The sequence below is a fragment of the Carettochelys insculpta genome, chromosome 5 (genome assembly GCF_033958435.1).
Source record: "Carettochelys insculpta isolate YL-2023 chromosome 5, ASM3395843v1, whole genome shotgun sequence".
In the NCBI taxonomy this organism is placed as follows: Eukaryota; Metazoa; Chordata; order Testudines; family Carettochelyidae; genus Carettochelys; species Carettochelys insculpta.
Genome location: NC_134141.1, coordinates 47,981,753 through 47,991,949, shown reverse-complemented (window position 1 = coordinate 47,991,949; position 10,197 = coordinate 47,981,753). Strand labels below are relative to the sequence as shown.

Below are 10,197 nucleotides of genomic sequence, written 5' to 3'. Positions count from 1 at the left end.
ATGGCATATTGGAGTGCATTAGGAAGAGCATTTCCAGCAGATTTAGAGAAGTTATTATTCCCCTGTATTCAGCACTGATGAGGCCACATCTGAAGTATTCCACCCAGTTCTCAGCCCTCCAGTATAGAAATGATGTGGATGCATTGGGGCAGGTCCAGTGGAGGGCAACAAAAATAGTTAGTGGGCTGAAGCACATGACCTCTGAAGAGAGAATGAGGGATCTGAGCTTATTGAGTTTGTAGAAGAGAAGAGTGAGGGGTGATTTGATAGCGGCCTTCAACTTCCTGAAGGGCGGTGGGGGAGGGGCTCTAAAGAAGATGTAGAGGCTGTTCTCAGTGGTGACAGACGGCAGAACAAGCAGCAATGGTCTAAAGTTACAGAGGTGTAGGTGTAGGCTGGATATTAGGAAAATCTGTTTCACACACTGGAATGTGTTACCAAGAGAGATTGCGGAATCTCCTTCCCTAGAGGTTAAGTCCCAGCTTGAGAAAGTCCTGGTTGGGATGATTTAGTTATGACTGATCTTGCTTTGGGCAGGGGGCTGGGCTTGATGTCTGGAGGTTCCTTCCAGCCTTAGGAATGTATGATTCTATGATTCTTCTTTTGACTTTAACTGCCACTGTGATGAGTTTCTGTTACATTTTCCCCCTACAAGTGGTTCAGCTTGGACCAGGGCCTGTATTCCACTTGGGATTCTTCCTCTTGGACAAGGTCCTGTGTTGCACTTAGAACTAAATCAAGAATTGCCTATCTCCTTGAGTGTTCCAGTACAAGTTGCTCCAAGAAGCATAATGTATCTATAAATTTTATTATTGCATCCCATGCTGTGACGACATATATCCAATAAATATTAGGATCCCTAAATCACCAGTTATTATTGTGTTTTCTTCTTTTGTAGGCTCTCTAATCTCCCTGAACATTTCATAACAACTCTCAATATCCTGGTCATGGGGTCAGTAGTATATTTCTGTTGTTAGACTTCTATTGTTCAAGCATGACATTTCTTTAAAGATTCTATGGCCTGATGCATTTAAGATGTTAACTTTTTTGACTCTATGCTTTCTTTCACATATATTGACACCCCCCATAAGCACAATATACTCAATACACAATATACCATGGCCCACTGATTATATTCATTCCACCACCTTTCCATGATGCCTGTGTCATCCATATTTTCATTTATCATCTAGTACATAAACCATAGTACATAGAATTCTAGATTTAGATTTAGCAATAATAAATAACTTTCTGGAATTCCAGCTATGCCATTTTCCTGTAAAAGTGGAAGCCAAGAAACTCCTCAAACATTGTTTGTTTTCCTGGGTTTAAAGACTTCCTTATATTGGTGGGATTCCAGAGTGAAAGAGAAGAGAGGAAGGGATGAGGTAATAACATGCAGGATACTTGTAAACTAAAGTGACAAGCAAATGGAAACTGTTTGTAATAGAGCTGGAAACACATTCAGCAACATGTTGTAGCTCAGTACTTTTATCCAGCAGTGACATTGCAATACCAGACTGGAAATCTAACACTGGTTCAAATGCTGTGGCAACATTTTCTGAAAAGGAAAGGCCCAAAAAAAAAAGTGAAGTGAGAAAGTGAAGGTGAGCATGGAAATCTAGATCATTAGTCAAGTGAATAAATGCAGTCAGAATGAAATGAAAAAAGCAGAACATTAGTAAGGAATAAAAGAATAATCTAAGTTAGTAAAAATAAACCATTACTTAACTTTTGGTTTTACTTAAAGCAAAAGAAACCTTTTCTGTTATTTAGCAATCTACTAAACTAAACTACTCCACTACTACCACTACTATGACTAAACTTACACATATTTCTAATACAATTCTTTGCTTGCTTGTTTGTTTTGCTAATTTTGGGAAGAGGGATATCGGGTTTTTTTTTCCTTTTAAAAACAGAGCTCAGGCATAAACATTCACCAGACTGAAATCCATTAGTTCACAGCCATGTTTTCTAGTCTTTTCAATGGATGCAGGAAAAAAAAAAAGCAATAGACTACAGCTGCCTTCTTGCTGTCTCGTAAAGGTGTCTTTGTCATCTGAAGTGAAATTTAACTAATATTTATATTAACTAATCCCTTTTATTATTTGTGAAGAAAACCCAAAAGTTTAAAATGACCTGGTTACTTCATTGGGGAAAAATGATCATAACATGTTCTGCCCTATTCTCTAAATAGCAAAGGCTTTTAGTGCATTCACATGATGTGTATTACAGTCATTACAGCCAGTGGCAGCTGTGCGTCAATTTTTTTAGATGGAGCGCTGAAACCCTCACCTACACATGGGCTCAGTAAGGACATTTTTGAAAACGTCTCCCAGACTCTGTTAGACTGACCAGTGAAGTGTAGTCATTTCCCCTCATGTCCTGCTGTTTCTCAGGTGTATTCTGTGGAGAGGCTGCCAGCAGGGGCACGGCATTGGGTGGGGGAAGTGGGTAACTGCTCTGGAGCCCCGTGCGGCACACTCCAGAACCCCAGGTGGCATGCTCTGAAAAACTGGCAGGGGGGGAGGCTAGTCCCAGTCCCAGCCCTTCTGCCCCCGGCCCCGATCCTTTCAGTAGCACAGATCTGCCCCCTCTCCCTACTGGGCCCAGGGGCCTGGTAATTCATAGAATCATAGAATACCAGGACTGGAAGGGACCTTGAAAGGTCATCGAGTCCAGCCCCCTGCCCTCATGGCAGGACCAAGTACTGTCTAGACCATCCCTGATGGACATTTATCTAACCTGTTCTTAAATATCTCCAGAGATGGAGATTCCACAACCTCCTTAGGCCATTTATTCCAGTGTTTGACTACCCTGACAGTAAAGAACTTTTTCCTAAAGTCCAAATTCTGTCACTACTTCTACATGTGCAGACTAGGGCACACCGGTGAAGTAGGGGGTTTAGCCATATTAATTTAACAGCTATAAATAGCACATTGCATTGGGAGAAAACCAAATGTGTTGTTTATTTTAAAATTTCTGATTTTTCTGAGCAGAGCAGTGTACCAATGACAGACGTACCAACAGGCACAAGCCATTTCTCCTATTTCCCTCTCCAAGAGGCTGTGACATTACAGTCTCTTTTACTATTAATCCATCGATTGCACACGTCCATGGGATAGCATACAAAAGATTTCATTTTATAGTCATAACAGGATTAAAATGGGATAAAGCAAACAAACAGTGGACGCTCCAGTCTTAATCTACACATTCACAACATTACTCTGACATTTATGTCTTTTTTATTATGTTCTTATTAAAAAGTACATTATACCTTAAACAAACTAATGCAAGTCTCATGATTTCATGACAGTTATTCCAAAAACAATACAGTATTTTATAATGAAGATTTACGATCAGGTTTGTAACAAAGTAATTCATTGTGTAAACAAATGAATAAGTCATACATGAAATAAATACCTGTAATACTAAGTACAGACATTTTGTTCATATCACTTAGGACTCAAACCAGCAAGCCCTCTGTATAGCATTGTCACTAACATGATTGTTTTGGTCTCTATTTTTAATATGAGCTGAGCAAACACCCTATGGCCAATAAGCTAGCCAAGGGAATTAGAGTTAGACTATACACAAGCAGAGCAAAACTACTGGTCTCTTTTCTAGGTCTATGGCCTAGAAGACAACACAGGCATTTGCCAGTGAATATTCATTCATTTTCTGATACTTGCTATTTGAGCTCTCTTGGTTAATTGTGTTTGGTTTGATTGTTCAGGTTGCCTATGCTTGGTTCCCTAATTGAACAAGAGTGTAAGCACTTTAGACATAAATACTCATGCAAATTTAAATTCAGGGTTCCATATGTAATTAAGAACTGCACTTTCCCCAGACAATTGTGTCAGCATCATTGAGATGGCCAGCAGGGAGAAGAAGAGTCCTCCCAACGTGGTCTGAGCAATTGCAACTCTTGCTGTAACTATCCATCTCCATCCATACCACCTCCTTCTTCACAAAGATGAAGAGTGATGAAAACACAGGTTGCACCTCTCAAATCCAGTACTCTCCCATCTAGCGGACCACAGATGTTCCAGAATGAGAGAATACTGGGTTCGGGCGGGGGCAGTGGAAAAGCTCTGCCTGTCCTGTGGCAGAGGAACCAAAAGCAGAGCCCTCCTCCCTGCCCTGTGGCAGCATGGGTGCTAATGCAGGAGCCCTTCCTGCCCTCCTTCCCTGGTAGCAACATGAGGTGGGAGCAGGAACTCCCCCACCATGCTGCAGAAGCCAAGGAGGAGCAGGAGCCCCCACCTGCCCTGCAGGGCCAGGGGACCGAGATGTAGTTTCTTGGTTGCTCCATGGCAGTTAAGGGGCAAGGTCTGGAGCCCTGGGGCAGCACCAGGGAGCCCAAGCTGGGGCCAAGTTCCAGGAGAGGGAGGCTGGGACTACAGCAGCCCAGGGACTGCTGGGCTGTCTGAGAACAGAAGCCATGGACCTCCCCTTGTCCAGCAAATTATCTTCTTTGGGACCTGTCAGGTCTGGACCACACCAGACAAGAGGGGTGCAACCTATAGTCTTCTCTGGTTTCAAAGAAAATGGGGTGGAATCACAGTCATCACTTCATGTTGTGATTTTTTTAACAACCTCACCTGTCCCAGGACCTGGGCTGCTGTGTGTGTTGCCCTTTCCTTATTGCTATTTCTTGTCTTTGAATGAAACATATTACTGTATGAATTCTCACAGCTCATGCTTCCCAATATTTTCCATGATAGCACATACAAATGAAACACAAGAGCCCTCAGAGGGCAGCTGAGGCTAACCCTGGGCCCAAATTCTGTGGGCTCCCACCAGTATTCCCTCTAATTTTTTCCATCTATGGATGGAATAAACTTTGTTATGTGCACTAAGGCATGTGCAGATGTGTGCCACCAAGAGAAACACACGCTGAGCACTGTGGGTGCTCTACTAATCAGTTTGACAGCACCTGAATCTCTCCTGGGCAGCCACCCAAGTGATCAGCTTACAGGGAACACTGCCCCCCTTCTTTGCTACTCATGATGCCTTCTCCTGCAAGGATTACTTCCTAGATTTGAATTCTAGCTGCTTACCGAGAGAAATCTCTGGGATCTGTACTTATCATTGTTGCAAGAGTGTTGGGTGGCCACCAGGTCTTCCGGCTTCCAAGAACTTTCCCTTCATGTCTACACAAGTGTCAGTCACTTGAAAAGGGAACACAAAAACAAGTGCTGTAAACATATTTGTGCGAACATATGAACAAATATTTGAGGGATTTTTATTTGCGTCATTTGCCTAACTCTCTTTGCAATGCAGTTCGAGGTCAACTGCATTAGTTATTACAGATATTCAATATATTAACTCAAGCCTGGCTAAAATCTGATGGTTTCTCGCATATACTCTGTGAGTTGTTAGCAAAGACTGAGCAAAATATTCAAAATGTGTGTAAAAAAAGAACATGAAAAAGAAAACTTGTGCAAGAAAGCACCACCTAAAGAGAAAACACAAACAACCTTAAAAGTGATCACACACTTTCCCTATGTAAAAAAAAACCCTTTCAGTATAAAAATTGACCATGTATTTATTTCGTCTTATGCTTTTTTCATTTTAAATACTACACAGATCCATAATACGACAATTTCAGGCTGGGCTGCTGACAGACTTAGCCAGACTTTGGGCAAGGTGGGAGAGGGCAATTCCGGACCACCGGAAGGGGCAGTGCCTCAGCTAGAAAGGGCAGACCTGGGGCTTGCCTTCCCCAAGTAATACTTCAGTGCTGCCTGGGGCACCAGCAGCAATTTAAAGGTGCCAAGACTCCAGGCTCTGCCCTTTCTGTCCCAGTGACAGTGGCCAGAATCCTGGGCCAAGGCCCACTTACAGTCCCTGTACCTTTTAATCACCACCAAACCCCAAGGCAATGTGAACTGGGTGGCACTAAGAACTGGTTGAGGAGTGGAACGTGGCACAATCTGGAAGATACTGAGGGCTGGCTGCCCCACTCCCACCCTCATGTGGGAGAGCAGAGACAGCCCCACCCCACCTTGCCCAAGGGCCCAGCAATTCTGTTAGCGCCCCCTGCTGGCTTCCTTTAAAATTGCAGCTGTCTCCTCCCCATCTCCTCATAGGCAAGCCTCATTTCATGCTGTCATAATTCTTAACACTGTTCTATAACCACCACTAGTATAAATCTTTTGACAAGGAACTTTGACCAGCAGTAGCACATTTTCATACTTTTTTTTAAAAAGTTTTTTTGTAATTTTACAATGGTTGGTTACTGAATACCAACGTTAAAGCACAAATGTAAAAGGAGGCAATATTAACTACACTTTTATCACTCTATAGCAAGTGCTGCTTTCTGAAAGGAATGTGAAAGAAAATCATTTATATGTTAGAGAGCCACTTTTAAAAGAGACAGAGCAACTTATTCTATGTTTTGAAAAAGAATACTACATTATATGTCTTTATTATAAATAATCATGTTTTGTCATAGTTTCTTCTTGCCAGCAAATGAAGGACTTTTTCACAAAGCCTCTACAATGTACATGAGTAATTGATAAAATCACGTTCCCTTGAGAAAACAAAGTTCATTCACACAGAGCAGACAAGAATAAGGAGCTCATTATTACAATAAGACTTTTAAGGATCTTGGTAGCCAGTACCAGTTGCATTTGGAAAGACACACCTCAGTTTTTAATTTTTTTAAAAAATAAAGATACAATCATAGTTATTCATTTACTTTAAAAATTCTAAGAGAAAGAAAAGTAGAGTTTATATATATATGTATATATATAAGTCCTCATATAAATTATAAAACTCAAATTTATGTTACAGAGTTCCTTCCTCAGAGGAAGCATAAAGCACTTTTGTGGTACCTTCACCAGTAAATATTTGTATCACATTAAGTTTGACAAACACAATGAAGACTGATATTGCATCCTAAAGTCCAAAGAAAACATTCCTTTGACACAGTCTCTCACAACAGATGTGCTCCGTGCGATCATTTGATTGCCATGATCTCCATCAATTTTGAACAAGGGAATAGGAAAGTAACACATCTAACCAGTTGAGCAGGAATTGGAAATATTAGTGTACAGCAGTCTCATTTTGTTTGAGGTCAACATACACCATTTGGAAGACAAAGAGGAGTTTAAGAATATGACAATAAAATAAAAACAATGAGGTAAACTCCCCCAAAAAGGCAGAATGAGCTGGAATGTCAGGAGAGAGTTTGATTATACCTGACACCTAAATGTTTTTCTAGCCAGAGTTCAGCCAGCTGCGTGGTAGATGCAAATGTACTTGCTCTGGACCCTAAACACATTTTATATTGTTTAGGGTCTAAATTGGGGTCACAATGAACAGGATGAAAAATATGTACAACTCCAACTTCTTGACTTCTAAAAGCCTTCAGCCTTGAAGTTATTACTTTAGTGAAGAGGTCTACATCCTCAAGTCCCCAGCCTTGAATTGAGGTATCAAACCCACCAGCATTCAGTAGATCACTTTTGTAAATACAAGTGATTCCAAATCCATAATCTCGCCAAAATCCAGTTTTCTTTGTGAAAACAAAGTTACTGTCAGCTGGAGGGTTGCCTCCATATATTACTTTTGGATCATATTGACTAAAGATGATGGGATAATAAACTTGCTGTCCTTGAATAGTATTATCTCTACATCTTTGGAGAAAGTCTTGTGTGAATATCAGGTCAACATCACAGAATAGCAGCAAAGTGTCATTGTCAAATTGAGATGAGGCCATTTCAAGACCTAAACCTCTGGAAAACTCTCCTGTCATGGGAATTAGGGTCATATCTGCCTTCGGGTACTTACTACGATATTCTTTAATCAACTCTCTGTGTTTGCTAGAATCTTGGCCAGAATCAGAACTGAACAGAATTACTGCCAGCATTACATTCTGCCTGGGAATAAAACAAGTCTTTTCAAAATTCTCCATGAATCTTAAGAAAATGTCATATCTTCCTGTTAGAGGGACAAGAATATGTATTTTCTTGTCATTATGCCCTCCTATTTCTTTGGTGCCTTGGAATGATGAAAAAATCTTTAAAGAATTTGAAAGAAAAGAGAAGGACTGATGTGTATCGCTGTTTATATTCTCCACCAGGCTTCGCACATCCAGCTCCTCTGCCTCTTTGAAAAAAGGCCTGCTGAACAACTGCTGAAGGTAAGCATGACGCCTGACTGGAACAGTAAGTTTTCTTCCTTTGTGTCTTTTGTATAAAAGCAGCAAATCCAGGATATATTCCACTCCATGCATGGGATCAACCCTCCGGTAGCCATATTGTATTTCCTTGAAGTCAATAAGCCTGCCCCGAGATTTAGAGTTCTCATTTATCATTTCCATTACTTGCATCACAGTGTCATCCAATGCTGCCCGCAGAACGCTATTAATGGTCTGCCTGGGTGGTTGATTCTCAGTCACAGAGTAAAGGAACTTCCCTGTCAGGAATTCCCATTCAATGACTTCATTCCTTTCATGGGGCTGGAAGCGATTGAAAGATGGCATCATTCCCAGCTGCTGATCTTCCTTATTTATTTCACTGTTACTGAGCTTGCTCATGAGGGCACTTTCTCTATGGAGCTGGATGGTACGATAGCGTAGCTCTGAAATTTTACGACTCAGTATGTAATTGTGAAGTCTGTATTGGTAGGCTGGCCTTTTATTTGGATGAAGTGTTATGGCTGCATGTATTTTACTGTTGTGAAGATCTTGAATGTAACCCTTCCGGTTGTGTTCATAATTTTCATGGAACAATTGCTGCATCTGGAGAGGGAAGAAAATAAATGCAGTTAAGTAGGGGAAAATGCTAAAAAAATGCAAGCCAATGAACATCTGTTAACTTATTGTGGTTTACTTTTTATATCTGTTTTAAGTCAAATATTGAATTTTAATTATGTGCATTCTATTATTTATTTAAATTCCAGTTGTGTCAACAATAAGCAAATATAATGGCTCACAAATAAATAAAATGGTTGACATCTTGTGCTTACCTTTATTTGTTCTACCTGGAAAACCAGGTGGGTATCATTTTCGAGTTCATACACCCAGTAGTAAATCACGTGAGCAATTATTGGTAGAATTTACTTTAGTGGGAGTACAGCTCCTTAGCGAACAATTGTTGCAAAGAATTAGTGACTGAGGCTTCTTTAATAAAACAGAATCTTGGATTTAGGTCAAGACACATCTGAGCCGCCCAAAGTAACTAAGGCTTGGTCAGCACTAGGCAGGTAAGTCAATTGCACATACACAATTCTAGCTACAACAACTGAATAGCTAGAATCGACTTACCTGCAATCAACTTACCTGTCTGTCCTCACTGAGGAAGGTCGGTGGGATAGTTCTCCCATTGACCTCCCTCACTCCTCAAAATAGCAAGGAGCACAGGGGTCAACTGCTGACTCCTGATAGGTAGAGTTCATGCATCCCTACCAGGTGTGTGAAATTGAACTCTAAGATTGACCCAGAATGGGTCGATCTTCAGGTAATGTAGACATGGCCTAATACTGACTATTGCAATAAGCAAATCGATAGCACTTAACATTGGCTTGTTTATACAAGCCAACTCATTTACAGAAGAAGAAGAAATGAGCAATATGGAAAAACTGTGGATGAAATTAATAACAACTTTGCTAAATATTGTGATTTGTGTTTTCTGCTCTAGGATCTTTTGCTAACAGGCTTATTACACTTTTGCTTTCTTGGTTCTTAGCATAAGAGATTAATATTATCTATGAGTTGAAAAATATTTAAGGCAGATCCCCATTCTAGAGAGGTTCGTAATAAAAGTGCATTGGTAAAACATTTTGCAGCTGGGCTATTGTTTCTTCTTATATCAGATGTCATCTTTGCTGATCTCTGCAGTGCGTGGAAGACAGACTTCCATACAAACCTCAAGATCTAATTAGTGCTTCAGTTCACCAACAAGGCTCTGAACAACATTTCCTACCTAATGAGCACTTTTTTCCTTTTCTATGTAATCTAATTACAGAAAAAAATCTTTCCCATTAATCAAACAAATGAAAACAGACTGCCTTTCTTTTTCTGTTACATTACTGGGAACATGCTTCCAATTAAATCAGTGTTTGTTATCTCAGGAATGGATGGCGTGACTTAAATGTATTTAAGAATGGTTAGTAATAGTTTACTCTTCTTTCTTGCTTCCCAGTGAAGACAGTATCAAAGCATTTTACAAACTGTAGTGAACATTC

General features: G+C 40.5%; 1 protein-coding gene across 1 annotated transcript in view; it reads right to left on the bottom strand.

Moving 5' to 3' along the window:
• Positions 1–3,248: 3,248 nt before the first annotated feature.
• Positions 3,249–10,197, bottom strand: part of CHSY3 (chondroitin sulfate synthase 3) — a 243,874-nt gene continuing 236,925 nt past the window's right edge. Inside the window, exon 3 of the mRNA XM_074995041.1 lies at positions 3,249–8,752. Within this exon, the coding sequence (XP_074851142.1) occupies positions 7,187–8,752 (1,566 nt within the window). The 3' untranslated portion in view covers positions 3,249–7,186. The remainder of the gene's footprint in view (positions 8,753–10,197) is intronic.